We start from the raw sequence: 17,803 nt of genomic DNA on the forward strand, positions 1-17,803 counted from the left end.
ATCGGTCAAACCTGCTACAGTTGTGGAGAGGTCGGTCACTATAAGCGAAACTATCCAAAGACAGTAACATCTGGCAACACGGGGAGAGTCCTAACCATGGGGCAAGAAAGGACAGCCGCCGATCCCACCGTTGCCACAGGTATACTTCTTTTCGATAAATCTTGTGCCCGTAATCCTTTTCGATTCTAATGATGAAAGGATTTGCTAACCTTTCATTCAAATATCTTTCTAAATTAAATCCTTCGTTAATAATCAAAATTTGCACTGTTGAGATGACCAACCAGTGAGAAAGAAAGCGTTAACGTCATACCATAGATCGTATCCTCAAATCGGATGGTTATCCCTTTCCATTTGATCTAAAGGTAAACCTTTCATGGAAAGCTTTGATGCAAACTCGGCATGGAATGACTTGGTCTCATTCATGCGGTTAGTCTTGTCTTCGAAAGGGTCGTCTGTTCGTAACTTTCCTTTGACCCAACTCTCATATTCTTCGTGCATCAAAACTTAGAAAGTTTTTCCATCCGTTCCCCGTCCGTATGATATTTAGGAAAATGGGAAGTCTGTAACTTTTTCCCTGATGCCTTTCCAAGAATCTTCGAGAATTCTTTTCCAAACGTCTAGTCAAGTCTCGTACTAATCTAGTTCCTAGAGCTACCTCGTAGCCGAACCTCCGGAAGATGATGTATCCAATACAGCGACCAGGACCTGATGTGATTACCACGAGTTCGTAGTGGTACCCTTCAGTCAAATCTTTTTCCTTGATCTTGTAGTAAACAAAGCAGCCATACCCGTGGGCCCATAACCCACAGGTCCCAAAATTCTCTTTCAGGATCATCAAACCCTTAGTTACTCTGCCACATGAAGATGTACCTTCTTGTTGGAGTTTGTTTCTATTGGAAGCCTTATGCTAGGGAAAACATGGAATGCTTTGGAAAAGCGAAATACTTCCCTCATGGTACATTAGATCCTTCGCGACCCTTGTGAAACCGATTCCGTAACCTTCAAACTTCGATTGCCCTCGGAACTCAGTAGCACTCATCTGATACTTCACGTCTCGGTCTTTGAGAAGTATCTACCCAACAAAACCAAGACGCGTCCCGATAGTGAGGGTTCGCTGAGACGTCAAGCGGAGACCCGATGTCACTTAGGAGCGCGAAAACCCGAAGCAGCAAATCCATCCGTATTTCATTCAAATTCATGACTTGTATCGTAATCATTGAATTTCAGGACGAAATTCCATCTAACGGGGGGATAATGTAACAACCCAAAGTTGTTCGTCGCCGAAAACCCATTCCTACTCGTATAACTCGTCGTATATCGATTCGTTCCGATGTCGTTTTTGTGTTAAATTAACTAAACTTATATGTTTAATTGATGCTAATGAGTGTCCAAATCTGTTAGGAACTCACGAAATTAGCCCAAAATGCTTATTCCAAAAATTTTAGAAACGTCCCCGCCGAGTTACGGAAACTTAATCGGGTGCAATCACAAGCCCCGTTTAGTGCCGTTATTGGGTAGAATTCCATCGTGTCCAAGTTTTGGGACCTATTTAAATGTGTTCAAGCTTTCATTTGAAGCTTTTCCTTCATCTCTCTACTCTCTTTCTAACCTCTCTCCTAAATCCAAGTTTAAGGGTCCAAATCATCAATTTAAGGCTTCAAATCTTTGAGGGACATCGCGAGTAATCAGGCCTCGAACCGACGTTTAGTGTCCGAAATCGTCGCATTTCCGAGTCCGGTGAGTTCATACCCCTACCCTTTTTCCGTGTTTTCAATGTTTTTCAATGTTTTTAGGGGGGAATACAAGCAAAAAGTACAAGTGTATTTTGTACTTAAACTGATTTTCAACTCAATGGTTTTACTTACTAAATGTCTTGATTTCCAAAGATTTGTGATAACTGACGTTTCGAATTGCAGGTTAAACATAGATTTCTTTTAAGAGTGTTATAACTATATTCTCTTTGAATAAGAAGTCATACTAATCATATTTAAGATCAATACGAATACGAATATAATCTAGTACGAATACGAATACGAATACGAATGTAACTTAGTACGAATACGAATACGAATATAATCTAGTACGAATACGAATACGAATGTAACTTAGTACGAATACGAATACGAATATAATCTAGTACAAATACGAATACGAATGTAACTTAATACGAATACGAATACGAATACGAATACGAATACGAATACGAATACGAATACGAATACGAATACGAATGAGAATACGACTACGAATGCGAAAACGAATACGAATGCGAAATGACGCCTTTGGTTGACACTAAGACTTCGAATATACAGTTAGTGTACTCCTTGAGTGTCACCAGAGTTTCAAATCTAATACGGAAATACACCTCTGGACCTCTACTGAGTTTCAAATATATCCGCCTCAGAATGTTGACAGAGCTTCGAATACACAACTAATATACTCTTTTGGAACTCAGCAGAACTTCGAAAATACTGTAATGTACGCTTCTGTGTGATTCCAAATATTCGAAAATACAACTAAGTTAGTAGATAATAGTCATTCGAATGTAGAATAACTAAGGGTTTAGAATACTTAACAAATACTATACATATGGGAATTACTATTACTTCGAAATCAAACCTAAGAAACCAACCACCATACATAGGAAAATATGGGATTTTCCTGGGATAACATAACAACCAGTAACGAACCTAGATACAAATAGACAACTCAATACATAGGAAAATATAGGATTTTCCTGGGATAACATAACAACCAATAACGAACCTAGATACAAATAGACAACTCAACACATAGGAAAATATGGGATTTTCCGGGTAGTACAACAAAACATAAACAGATAAAGTAACAAACGAATAACTAAACTATAAGGAAAATATGGGATTTTCCTGGAATGTCATAACCAACCGTTTTTAAAATTGTAACAAAGGATAACCAAACCGTTTTCATAAGAAAATATGGGATTTTCTTGATCAACAACTTTTCCAAGTAAAGGAACTCGTTCTTTTCAAAACTAAACCGCTTATGAACTCACCAGCTTTATGTTGATTTTCAAACTGCTTGTATTCTCAGGTCAGCGATAGACAGGTACACTGCCACTTTTTGGAGAAGACGGAGCGTCCCGATGACTTGTCTTTAGGGACTCGTCTTTACTTTTGTTCATATCATATATGTAGAAAACACTTGTATAACGTTTCTTTCAAACAAATGTAAACAATATTATGTAATGTAATGTTTTGTGATTACTGCTTTACTATGTGCATTGGATTTGATACTCAACGTGGAATCAACCCCGGAAATGTTTCCGCCTTTGGTTTTCGAGGTGTGACATATTGCCTAAAACAAACTAAATTCCTTTACCGACAATTATTCTTCTAATGCATTCAATGTATCGCTAAAGTTAACATAACCCAAGCTGGAGACAAATAGAATAAAGGCTTGCATATCTGCTTTTTGAAAATTTAAAACCCAAACAAGAAAAAATAGTTAGACATAAAAAAAATGTTGTACACATCAGACCCTTAGAGAATTTCCTTAACTAGCTAGTTATACCTTAAGTGAAGGGCACTCTATGGCTCTATTTGGACTCATGAAAGTCATGAATGACAAGATGGATGGGGGTTTTGAGTGTTTGACTTCTTCTTTCACTCCTTACACTCTCATAAAGTATGGATTTCACATTAAATAAGGTATGCAACTTTTTTATGCATTAGAGTATATAAAATATACACAGGATGAAGAAAAGTTAGTTTCTCCATCCTATTTTCTCTCTTTTAGGGCTGCCAAATTCGTGGTTTCAAAGATCTCTTTCCCTCTCCTTCTTCTTTAAATTTGGTGCTTGATTTAAGAGCTTATAAGTTGCTTCTCCTTAAGACTTATTTGGTGTCACATTTGGATTTTAGGTATTCGTTTTAACCCTTGAGTTATGTTTATTTTGCAAGTTTAGTCCCTGGTAGCAATTTTGTAAATTCGAAGTTCCTTGAAGTACATGGAGCGTGCACCCTCGTACGCGGGGCATGCTCTAGAGCGCCTTAGAACAGTGAGGGTACGCAGGTACGCTGGGTGTACGCAGCCAGGGTGCAAACCCTAAGATTTAGGGTTTGGACCGTATTTAACCTCACTTGTAGCCTCAAACATCTTTTTACCTTCAACCTCCCTCCTCAATTTGTTGGAGCATGGAAATGCTCTACAAATTATGAGTGATAAGTTAGGTTATTTTATTACACTTTATTGTTTGTAAGGTACCTCTCTCTATAAATAGAGAGACTGGTCATTGTTTTAGAGTGCACCAAATATGTTGTTTTTTGTATTAGTCAGAGAGAAACTCTCGGCTAGGATCTCTCTCACGGAAGTGTTCTTCATTCTTCATATTGTAACCTCTCTTTCTAGTAATATCATTTGATTACTCATCTTATGTTCTTCATTTATATTTTTGTAATCGTTAAATATCAAGATCCTTTTATTGCGCAACTAGTCGATCGTACAAATGGGTTTCTTCAATTGGTATCAGAGTCGTACATTGAAGATCTAAGAGATTATTTCAATGGAAGGACTCCCGGTCGACTACTTTCATCTAGTATTTTTCGATTTTCATATAAGAATTTTTGGGTTCGTAAAAGTAATTTTTCTATGATGAGTTTTAGATTTTTGAAGAGTTGATTCAAAGCTTTTTCAAGCTTTCAAGAATAAATGTTGTTGCTATATCGTTCATATTTTTGCTGAAAATCTGGGTTTAAGAAGATCTTATTTTGTTGTTGAAGAAAAAAGAAGAAAGATGATATTTGTGGTCTAAATCAGTTGAAGAAATTTTGGTCTAAGCGTATTTATGTTATGGAAAAGACACAATATCTTAGGTATTATGAAGATGGAAAAGTTTTCTTTTTTGAAGACTTCATCAGTTTATTCTTTTGAATTTATGATCTTCAATCACTAAAGGTATGATGTTCTTGTTCCTATACTTGAAGTTGATTAGTTAATAAATATATTGAAGGACCTTGAAAGCTACATCATTTTACTCTTTTTTAATGAAAGAGTACTTCACCATAAAGTCTTCTCATACTTTCCTGACATTTCCATGTGATAAAGGAATCATTTTACTTGAAACCCACACCTTATCCTTACTTTTTGTCTTTCTCTCTCATACTTTCTACCACTTTTTCCTCTTCCCAATACCCACCTTATCCTCGTATGTTTTAGAAAGCATTTCCTTGGATAAAAACGAAGTTATGGCCTCTAAGGTATCAATTTTCATGGAAAATGGCTTTTTCGTCGTCGGCATGCTCATCCTCGGAGCTCAGTACCGAGGACCAAAGATAAGACCCTACCGAGGAATTATAGTCCATACCAGACTACTGACCTCGCATACCGGAGACTAATTCCTTGTACCAAAAACTAAAGCATGACACCCACATCCTCGTAACTCCCTCTGCTCCTCGCAACTCTACCCTCCTCTATGCCCTGTCTTCACAATCTACGCACCTTCACTACAAACCTCACTCCTTTGATCCCGCCTAACTCACCGAAGACTTCGATCTTCAATCTCAACCCCATCCCCACTGCAGCCTAGCCTCTCTTCGTCTCCTACTCCACAATACCCCAACCAAACCTGCCTAACCATCCAACCCTCTCACTGGAGACATCATGTCCTCGATACTTCCTCCCTCTTTGGTACTCACCTTCAGCCTATGAGTACCCTCCTCCTTGCTCTTATCAACCCTCTTCTCATCAGCCCTCCTCAACCAATTTTTTTTTCAACCCAATTTTTTTTTTTGTTTCTCGTTAATTTTATTTTCAAAACCATTTTCATCCTTTTTATTATTTTTTTTACACTCATTTATTTTTTTTAAAACCTTTTTTTTAATACGCACTTCTTTTTACTTATTATTATTTTTTAACGCCAATTATTTTTTATTAGTACCAATTAGATGTTTTTTTTAATTAACACCAGTTTTTACCACCGCAACCCAAGCTTGAAGCACTTTTGTGAAGAATGATTTTTACAAGACTCGGTTTATTGTCTTCACGAAAGAGTTCATTATTGGTTATTTATTCAATCTTCGATTGTCACGATGGATTACTTCTTGCTGATTATATTGGAAAAATTTTATTATTCTTTCCATTTGAATTGCCCTTTAATCAAGGACCGTCGACCTGCATTCCTTGGATCAGTGTCTTAGGATCAGTTATCCTCCATACCATACTCGGACATCATATTCCTCTTCACGAAGTTGGCACCGTAGTTGTGTCAGATCAACAAAATTGTTTTGCAATCTTCACTCTACGAAGACCTTTTATGACTTGTAGCTCTTGATCTTCGGTTGACGAACCATGTGTCTTGAGCAAGTGGACTTTATTTATTGAAGTCACTTCATGAGTTCTGGCACTGCAGTTTGGGTACATCAGCATTTCTCAGCAGAGTAGAGATTTTTCACGCAGAGTTCTTATTTGTTACTATGGTACTTGTTCAAGTAGTTTTCATGTACATAATCAATCGGCTACTTATGACCTTGGAAGTATTAATATACTATCCGTCTTGTGTTTTATCGATACCCTTCATACATCTATGGAGAGCATGTGAAGCTCTTGGTATCCAACACTCTCCATCCTGATTTATTTATTTATTTATTTATTTTTGATATTCGAACATTGGTTATCAAAGTTAGGGAGAGAATATTATGAGCATCTGGATTATTGGTTATGTTTTATAGAGTGTCGATTTTGAAGATTTCTGGGAAAAGGATATCATTTAGTATGCAGTTTTTCTAATTGATCTTAGCTTATCATTTACTTGTTTAGTCAAATCGACGACATGATGATAGTTCTGATTGAAGTTTGAAGTCCAATCCTTGGGCGGATCACTGCAGTTGCTATTCCTCGATCCAGACTTGTTTATTATTCCAACTCTATCACAGCATGTTTTCATGTTTTTAGCATGTTTTTTCTTCTTTGAAGAATTTTGGGTATATTATGTTTTGAGTACTAGAGATGCTTCATACTTTTGAAGCCGAAGTGTGACTTGAATATAGGATTCAGTTCAAGAGTTATTGGTACACTTTTGAAGTTGATCAGCATGGTTTACTGATCACATTTGTAGATTAGAATCTTACTCTTCAACATCGGAGATGTTGGACTTTGTTTCTTAGAAGACTTTGACTATAGAGATTTCATTGCCCAATTTTAGACATCAAATACACTTTAGAGTTTTAGAGACGTTTCAACATTTGGTTCTCATTATGTATCAGTTTATTACCGCAGTTGCTAGTTGGTTACTATGTATTTTAGCCTTTTATCATTGTATTTGTATCCCTCATCATTTGCGAGCATTTAGGAAGAGATTGTTGGAGCATGGAAATGCTCTACAAATTATGAGTGATAATTTAGGTTATTTTATTACCCATTATTGTTTGTAAGTTACCTCTCTCTATAAATAGAGAGAGTGTGTGTTTATTGTTTTAGAGTGCACCAAATATGTAGTCTTTTGTATTAGTCAGAGAGAGACTCTTGGCTGGGATCTCTCCCACCGAAGTGTTCTTCGTTCTTTATGTTGTAACCTCTCTTTCTAGTAATATCATTCGATTACTCATCTTATGTTCTTCATTTATATTTTTTTAATCATTAAATATCAAGATCTTTTTATTCTGCAACTAGTCGATCGTACAAATGGGTTCCTATAATCTCGAAAATCCTAAGAGCATTTGTGATTTGTCAAGCTTTTTGAGACATTTTGGTGCCTTTTTGGAGCTCTTGGAGTAGAAGGAATAACTTTGAAGTGGTGGTGTTTCACTCAAGGCTTTGGATCCAGCACTTTGCCCCCTTGTGCACCCTATAGAGGTAAAATGTTTCAAACTTGATGAAAGAATATCTTGGATCTAGTTTTGCTCAAGTTGTTTCCTTTTTGGTCCCAAACTTAGCCTTTGTGAGTAGGAGGTACTCCAAGGCATTTGAGTTGTCCTTTCAGAGGTTTATAGGGGTGTTAAGTCATAAAGTTGGAGTCTTGGTCATTAGTTTTCCCCCATGCAAGTGCTAGATGGTCTTAATGATTTAAAAGGCTAGGGTTTTTGGTTTTAAGGACTTAATACCCATGCTAGGCCATAAAGTTGGAAACATTATGGCTTAGAACATCTTATGTGACCTAGATCTAAAGTTTCGACATAAATGCTTAAGGGATTAACCACTCAGTTAAGTGTTTGGCAAGCAGCCTCATATGTAGGGAGTATCAAACGGTATGCCGAGTGTATAAGGTCGGCGGCTCGTTCCTCGATCAACTTCTAGGTACGCCCCGCATAAATGATAAGTACGCCCCGCGTACTGACTAAGTCAAATCGGTTGACTCGGTTGGCTTTGACTTGGATTTGACTAGGGTTTGAGGGCATTTTAGGTATTTGGATGGTAGCCTGAGTTTTGGCTACTATTGTTTGTAAAGGTGATCGGTAGTCAGGATTTTAGAGCAACGTGTCAGTTCAGTTTTCCGTCAGCCTGTGAGGTGAGTCTTCTTACCACCTCAAGTAGGTCGAAGGCCCCAAGGCCGACACACTGTATTGTATGAGTAGAACTGTATGTTATCATATGATTTGGCTTGTTGTGCTTGTATGATTCATGCATTTCTCGAAGTTATTATGGACTCGGGGTTGATACGGACCCAGGGGTTGATTCAGATCTGACACAGCTATAAGCTATATTTTGGGTTAATACAGACCCATGGGTTGTTACAAACCTGACATAGCCACGTGTTGTTCTTTTCAATGTATGTTGTATGTGGTAATTTGGGAAGCTCACTAAGCTTTATGCTTACAGTTTATGTTTATTTTTTTAGGTACTTCCAATTCAAAAGGGAAGGGCCTAGCATGATGGAACAACATCCTCCCTGCATGATTTTTTCACTTGATGTATTTGCACTTTGATGTTTCAGAATATTGTAATGAATAATGACTTTTGATACAATCAATGAACAAAAACTAATGGCTTTTAAATGAAAATTTTTGGCACTTATTTTGGGTTGTTACAAGTTGGTATCAGAGCCTTGGTATGAGGGATTCGGGCACACTCTCGAGTGTATCAAAACTCAAACTAAGGAAATGATAATTTTTTCAAAAGAAAAATAAATTGAGCTTTGAATAAGATTCATTTTAAGCAAAAAGGGGAGTGCAATGCATGTAATCAGTCGAGCTCAAGTAACCATAGTTATGCATTGTGATTAGTATGCTTGATATGTGAATTGCATGTTAGATTAGGGCTAAGGATACCTTCATGAATCTTATGATAGAATTTCCTGACTTGTGTGATGCCTTGCAACTCTATAGCACTTGATGCCATGTATTACATAGAATTGATATCCGCTCAGTTATTTGTTATGTGTATGTTTTCAAAGTTGTATACAATTAGGATTGTATTGCCCTAGAATGATCGGTTTAGCCTGATTTCTTGTTCCTTGTTTGGCTGTGGACTTAGGGTAGAATCTTCATTTGACAGTCTATGTGATCCTCTTTGTGTATAACTTGCATGCATAGGGTAACCAGCAGTGTTGATTAAAATTCTTGGTACTGCTAGTGGTGAGGGTTGCAAGTTCCTAGAAGGCAGTATTGGGCCCGTGCTGCTGGAAGCATAGGACCTGTACCTGAGACAAGGGTATATCTAAGGGTTCTAAGGGTGCCTGTGTGTTGCGAGTTTCCCTCGAGTGTTTGCTGACTGTTTATGTCTTTGTGTTTCATTTTGAGGATGGTGCTCACTCGTTTGGGATTGGAAAGTATTGGTCTTGCCTTTGGTTCGGGTTCAATTTCTGGCTCTAGCTCAGAACCGATTGATGAGAGGTTGTGTGAGCTTATTACAGCTGAGGTTACTCGCGACATTCTTGAAGTTACCCCTATGATTTTTGTTACCATCAACGAGGGGATTTTGGAGCTCATTTATGATCGGCTCAGGACCTTTCGAGCCGAGATTGCTGCAAGGCGGATTGGGGCATGAGTCCCCTCATTTCAAGAGTTTAAGGCCTGTGGAGCTCCTGAGTTCTTTGGGGCTAAGGACCCCATCGCTAGTTGTCATTGGATCGCTGACATAGAGAATACCCAGTGGATAAGCTTTTTTCCTGAGGGGGCAAAGTTGGGATTTCCATCCTTTCTGTTGAGGGACAGGGCACGAGTTTGATGGAAGGAGGTTACCCGAGCTTTTGGGATAGCGGTAGTGGTAGTGATGAACTGGGTGGACTTTCTGCAGAGATTCCAGAGGGATTTTGCACTGGCTATCGAGGTGTAGCAGCTGACGAAGGAGTTCCAGGACCTTCGCCAGATCACCGAGACTATGGCGGAGATCACTACCAAGTTCCGAGAAAGGGCCCTGTTGGTTCCGAAGTGTGCTGCGGATGAGGAGATGAAAAAGACAATGCATCATGACATGTTGAGAGACGACATTAGGGAGTTTGTGAGTTTTTTAGGGTGCAAGACCCTAAATGATATGATTGAGAGGGCATGTGAGCGAGAGATTGAGATGTGTCTTCAAACAAAGTGCAAGCAAGAACAGGTGCATACTGTGGTGGGCCAGAGCAAGAAGTCGAAGGTTTCTGATTTGCATTCTAGGGGCCAGGGTCGGGGCTGCTGGGGAAAGTATGGCCAGTAGCACAGTAGGGTGTGTTGGTCCATGGGTTCGGGTTGTTATAGTTGTGGGTTGACTAGTCATATGAGTAGGGATTGCCCCCAGAGCGCACTGATTTGCTTCCATTGCAATCATACCGGCCACAAAAAGGCTGATTGGTTGAGACTGAGAGGGGTAGTTGTGGTGGCACCTACACCAGCCATGTTGAGGATTACTGATGGCTGCCACAGCAAAGTGGGGACCCCATTGGTGAAGATCAGGGCATTTCAGCTGATCACTGATGAGGTTGTGTAGCACCAGATGTGGTTATGGGTAGGTGTCTTATCTCTATCATTTATTTCTTTCTTTATTCTATGCTCATATTTATACTTGATTCTGTATAGGGACCTTTTTGGTCAATGGTATGTATGTCCATGTTATGTTTGTTGGATTAGGTGTTTAAGCCCACAACTACAATTGGTATGTACTTGACCCTAGAGTAGCATGGTCCATTTGGGTTGCCTTCAACAGAACAATCTGATAGGATGAATATTTGAGAAAGAGGTTATTTATGATTTATTAATATATTACAAGTATAATATATTAATTGAGAAATTATAATATTTAATTAGTATTGATCAAGAATTAATTTGGAATTAATTTACTGATCAAAAGAGACTACTTAAATTAACGGTGACTGATTATGTAAATCAGTGATATATAGTGTTTGGGCTATTGATCCATGATGGGCTAAGTTTATGTAAGTGTCCATAAGAGTTAACCCACATGAGATATAGATCATAACCTAAGTGTATGGATTAGGGTTTACCCATGACCCTTGGAATCCTACACAATATAAATGTTGCCCCTTAGCCAAAATCATGACCTAATGCATTCTAAGAGATTCATCGCCGATTTTAGAGTGTCTAGCCTCTCTCTCTCAAAGTCTTCCTTTGTTCATGGTGTTTGTGAACCATTTGAGGCATCACACTTGATGTGCTAAGCTCTTTAAAGGCCAAAACTACAAGCTACAATTAAGAGGTATTCTTCTAATTTGATTTTATGATTAATGTACCAAAATCGTATGCTAGTTGTAGGCTTCAAGCTTTGGAAATTTTATTGCATGTATAATTAGAGAAAACATAGATCCAAAGCTATTAGGGTTACATGTGAACCATAGGAGTGTTATAGTGCTTAAAACCCAACAATGTCTGATTCGAGGGCTACCCGATCCTTTGTATCTCTTGCACTCAGCAAGAAGTTTTACGATGCTCCCGAGACTTTGGATTTTCTTCTGGAAGTGGAGATTGCGGATGACCATACTGTGAGTACTTCGAGGGTTTTGCATAGGTGTGTCCTGTTCGTGTCTAGCGAGAGGTTCCCTATTGATTTGGTGTTGATTCCCTTGAGAGGATCGAAGGTTAACTTTGGGATGGATTAGTCAGGCCCCAATGGGGTCGTGATTGATTGCGAGCTGAATTTGGAGAGAGTCCGAATACCAAGTGGGGGAGAACTGATTATTTTTTGTGAGAGAGCTCCGTATGGGCCAGCTCTCTGTTCAACTGCGAGGGCCATGAGATATCTTCAGCAGGGATGTTCTAGGTTCTTAGCCTATGTTTCTAACACGCAAGTTGAGGATATGACGAAGTTGAGTAGGGTAACCATTGTGCGGGATTTTCCTAATGTTTCCCCGAGGATTTTCTTGGAGTACCTCCCGAGAGTCAGGTTGAGTTCCGGATTGATTTCATGCCCGGTGCGGCTCCGATAGCTAAGGCGTTATATCGCCTGGCACCACCGAAGATACAAGAGTTGTCTATGCAGCTGCAGGAGCTGCTAGAAAAGGGTTTTATTCATCCGCACAGCTCTCCGTGGGGAGCATCGTTCCTATTTGTGAGGAAGAAATACAGTTTGCACAGGATGTGCCTTGATTATCGGGAGTAGAATAAGCTAATGGTAAAGAACCGTTACCCACTCCCGAGGATTGATGATTTGTTTGATCAGCTTCAAGGTGCATCTTTGTTTTCAAAGATTGATTTTCAATTAGGGTACCAAATGAGGATGTACAGAAGATAGCTTTCAGGGCTCATTATGGTCATTATGAGTTCGTGGTGATGCTATTCGAGCTTACCAATGCACTAGCAGCATTCATGGGCCTCATGAACCGGGTATGCATGCCGATGCTGGATCATTCTGTGATTTTATTCATTGATGATATTTTTCTCCACTCCAAGACTAAGGAGCAGCACGAGTAGCATTTGTGAGAGGTGTTGGAGACCCTGGGGAGGGAGAGGCTTTATACCAAATTCTCCAAATGTGATTTTTAGTTGTGCGAGGTAAAATTTCTGTGGCACGTCGTCAACCAGAAGGGGATCTCGGTTGACACGGCCAAGATCGACGTTGTGATGAATTGGGAGGTCCAGAGGACCGTGTCTGAGATACGGATTTTCTTGGGCCTCGCATGGTATTATCAGAGATTCATCCAGGATTTCTGCAAGATTTTTGTGTCATTATCCCATTTGACAAAGAAGATTCTGATATTTCGTTGGGCCCGATCAACAGTTGGCTTTTGAGACTCTGAGCCAATATTGGACTCTAGGTTTTGGGCTCTTGTTGGGCCAAAAGTTTTATTGAGTCGGGCCATTGTTAGGCCTTTATGGATTTAGGCTATTATAGGGCTTCGGGTGTTTTTGGGTTTTGGCCATAGTTAATTCTGCTAACTAATGGGAAGGGTAAAATGGTATTTTACCGTAGGAGTCGGGGTTAGTAAATCAAGGTCCTGATTATGGTTTATGACCTAATTATTAATTAAGGTTGTATTTGATTGGTTAGCATGGGGATTCTCCAGTTCAGTAGCTCGAGCATCTATTTGTTTAGAAGCAGATCGAGGTGAGTTTGTTCACTATACTGTAGGACACTAAGGATTGTATGTGCTTGTAGTTTTTGTGACCCATGATGTATGCATGTATGTCTTTGTGCCTATTTGATATATGTATGTGGGGTGAAATAGACCTGTACGGTAGAAAAATATCGATTGAGTTGAAATAGACTCGTGGGTGAAATAGACCCGGGGGGTGAAATAGACCCAGTATAGCCTTGTCCTGACATATGAGTTGAAATCGATTCTGGGGTCAAATAGACTCGGTGGAGAAATTGACCTGGTACAGCCTTGAGCTGATGTATATGTATGGTATGCAGTATTTTGGGGAACTCATTAAGCTTTGTGCTTACGGTTTTCAATTTATGTTTCAGGTACTTCCGGTTCGAAAGGGAAGAGTTCGGGATGATCACAATGCACACACCATGATTTTCCTCTCTACTTGACTTTGATGTATTTTTGGATGATATTTGATATACTTTGATTTCCTTTACGGTTTCTATAAACAATGTTTGGTTGATGGTTTCATTATTACAAAAACAAAATATTTTTGTTCTAATTTTTGGGACTTTACATACTAGCAGAATACATTCTGTTATAATACACTCTCTCGTTCTCCATATTTTCTTTCTTTTGCACATCTATGACAACCTCTTCAAAACCTAAAAAGAATATATATATATATATATATATATATATATATATATATATATATATATATATATATATATATATATATATATATATATATATATATATATATATATATATATATATATATATATATATATATATAACAAAAACACTAATTGATTATGAAATAATATTATTGCATGCTATATTCTGGTAGAATACATAAAATACATAGTTCCATCTAGAGCATGTAAGTATGGTTTCTTTTCTGGATCATCTTCACCATATTTCTATGGAACCAGAACAAATCAAACATGAAGAAATATGAACAAATTAAACATAAAGAAATATGAATAATTACAAAGTAATCTTCATCTAGGCATTTTATCGAACATTTGGTGTTCATAAAAATATAAAGACTCACAGATGATTGAAAACACTTAGTGTTCAGTTATACATGTTTCTACTAGAGGAAGAAAAGAGACGAAGAAAGGAGAAAGTGTATCAAACTGAAACATTGATTCGTTTTTCACGAAATACTACTGATACCTTAATTTATCTTCCTGGAAATATTAATTCACAGTTCTAGTTCTATAAATTGAACTGTGAAGTTGGTTCAAACCATAGAAGGCAGTTTGAATCAAATAAACATCGCTATCATCGTTGGAAAAGAAACAGATTGTCTATTTTATTTTAGATGATGGTGTACAAAATCGATTAAACCACTAGCATAGTATCAAGCATCAAGTGTAGATATTAAAACCACTACTCAAATTAACGGAAAGAATAAGAAATCAACAGGAAGAATAATCGAAAATCAGTGAACAAATCAAATGGGAAATCCAGAGCAAGAATCGTAAATCAGTAGTATTTTTAGGAAGAATCGCAAGAAAATAATATGTAAAAGAATCGGAAATCGAATATTTACAGGGGAAAAATCGCAAAGCTTTCATTAGAACGGGAAAAATCGAGACGTAGTAGATGAATGCAATAGCGACTATGGATGATCGATGAAGAGGGTAAGAGAGAGTCGTCAAGACGAAATCAATGAATTTGGTGGATCAATCGTATTCTATGTGTGTGTGTGTGAAGACACGGATGATATAGGGTTTTTGTTAAATGACAACCTTATTTTCTTGATATTAATTGAATTATTTTTACAGAGCTTTCAATTGTATATATTTTAATTATCTACCATAACAAAATAGCAAAGATTACTATTATACCCCTAAATCATTTATTTAATTAGTTTTTATTTCCTGAATTCTCATTGGTCCTTACATGCACACAATAGTTGTCAAAAACATATGAACATCTCTCTCTCTCTCTCTCTCTATATATATATATATATATATATATATATATATATATATATATATATATATATCATGGTTCTAAGTAACGTAAGGCGTGACTTGACGGCAATGTCAAGCCTCAAGCTTTTTTGAGCTGTAGCAAGCCAAATCGTTTATAAAGCGTAACTTAAGGCGGCAATTTTGTATATAATTAAATAAAATTATATATTTTCTACTATTATTCATTTTTATATAGATATGTGACTTAAGGCGGCATTTCATCAAAGCTTGACGGCAAGTACAACCTTGAATATATATATATATATATATATATATATATATATATATATATATATATATATATATATATATATATATATATATATATATAGAGAGAGAGAGAGAGAGAAAGAGAGAGAGAGAGAGAGAGAGAGAGTTTATGCATGTAGATAAGATAACTAATGTTTAAAAAATAAGATGGGGAAAGGGGAAATACACACAAAAATTTATTATAGAGTTAAGATATGAGAAATAATTTAGCTTTAGGAGAATGTTTTACTAAAAAAGATATTTGTTTATATATTTATACTTATGATTTCCTAATGTAATAAGTATAGTTTTTTAGTTGGTTATTTGTATAATTTTTTGTTACTGATACCTAAATAATCGATAGTTAATATGCACCTAATTTAGGTTTTACACTCACGTCATCTTTAATAATAATAATATAGTCATATTTTACGACAGATATTTATTAATATTTTTTAGAGTAAATTACATGAATCGTCCCTCTTGCAGAAATACACGTTCGGTCTCTATTTTCAAAAATTAACTTTGATCATCATTTATATCGTAAAAGGATACATGACTCATCCCTTGTTGAAATAAAATGACTAAATTTTCATATTCTATTTCTTTTTCATTTATTTATAATATATCTGAATACTTTTTAGCACGGTTGTAAAAATCGTTTGACGGTAGCTCGACGGTCGACTGGTGTTAAGGGATTAATCGGTCTTGGCAGGGATTAATCGATGATTAATTGGGGACCATAGATTATTAATAAAATATTTAAATTAATTAAATATTAATATATCTTAAGAAAAACATGTACTTCAAAATTTGACTTTTTTTTTTACTTTTTTGACTTTTTTCGATTTTTTTGACTTTTGTTGACCGTTTAATCCCGCCAAACCCGATTAATCCTAAATTTCTTATTAATGCCCTAATCCTCAACGGTTGGAGAACGCCAAATGATTAATCCACGATTAATCGCCGATTAATCCCGATTTCTGCAACCATGTTTTTTAGTTATTAAAAAAAATAGTTAAATTGCGGATCTCACTTTGGCACCCACACTTACCTTATCTAAACATTGTCTCTACCTTCCCTCTTTCTAAGCTATCATTTTCTCTTTGAAGAACCAATAGAGGAACACCACCATTGTTTCTAGAGACTCCGACACCTCCATTGTTTCTATCGACTCCAACACCTCCATTGCTGCTCTATTCCTACAAACCATTTATCGCCTCCATGGTCTACCACAAAGCATCTTTACAGACCGTGACCCGCTATTTCTTAGTGATTTTTGGAAGGAAATGTTTAAACAGTTAGGAATCGGACGGACAAACTAAAGTGGTCAATAGGTGCCTACAAAGCTATCTACATGACTTTGCTAGCGATGAACCCAACGCATGGAACAAATACTTGTATCTTCCGGAGTATTGGTACAACACCACCCATCATTCCACCATTAACATGAGTCCCTTTCAGGCATTGTATGGACGACAGATTTCGGACCCCAACTGATACAAACTGGGTCAATCCATGCACACATCAATGGATGCTACGTTATCTGAATAAGTCCGACTCAGATCTCTCCTAAGAGACAATTCACGACGCGCCTAATAGCGCATGGAAAACTTAGCTAATACTCATCGTCTTGATAAGAAATTCAATGTGGGGGGACAAGGTTTATTTAGGCTTGCGTGACTACTACCAACAATCGGTGCATATACGAGCTACAAAAAAGTTGACTAAAAGATTCTTCGGGCCCTTTGAGATCATAGAACGTATCAGACCTGTTGCATATCGCTTAGCACTACCAAGTAGATCACGCATACACTTGGTGTTCCATGTGCCTTTGCTACGACAAGCTTTTGGAAATATTGAACCAACACCACTACCGGAGTTTTTTTTTTTTGAAGAACCACCACAGCAAGAGCTCGAGGATGATCTCCTTGTTAAGGAGGGGGAAGTTGATAAAGACCACGGGATCAACACTACTAACCCAACTGCTGGAAACCAATGGAGGAACGTCGGTCCAAGAGAATCACTAAAAGGCCAACCTGTTTTATGGATGGGAAAACCTAGAAGTAGTCATAGAACGATGCATAGTTTTAGGACGAGGACTGGTTCTTTTCTCCTGAGTCAATAA

At 37.4% G+C, this 17,803-nt stretch overlaps 1 protein-coding gene across 1 annotated transcript; it reads left to right on the top strand.

Annotated features, from left to right (window-relative positions):
- The first annotated feature begins 17,323 nt into the window (after positions 1–17,323).
- Positions 17,324–17,803, top strand: LOC111911772 (uncharacterized). Its single transcript, XM_023907514.1, has one exon. It carries the CDS (start codon positions 17,324–17,326, stop codon positions 17,801–17,803), a length of 480 nt encoding a protein of 159 aa, XP_023763282.1.

The sequence above is a fragment of the Lactuca sativa genome, chromosome 8 (assembly GCF_002870075.4).
Source record: "Lactuca sativa cultivar Salinas chromosome 8, Lsat_Salinas_v11, whole genome shotgun sequence".
Taxonomy (NCBI): Eukaryota; Viridiplantae; Streptophyta; class Magnoliopsida; order Asterales; family Asteraceae; genus Lactuca; species Lactuca sativa.

Excerpts from the sequence above, each read along its gene's own strand:
- LOC111911772 (XM_023907514.1), top strand. The coding sequence starts at position 17,324 with ATGTGGGGGGACAAGGTTTATTTAGGCTTGCGTGACTACTACCAACAA.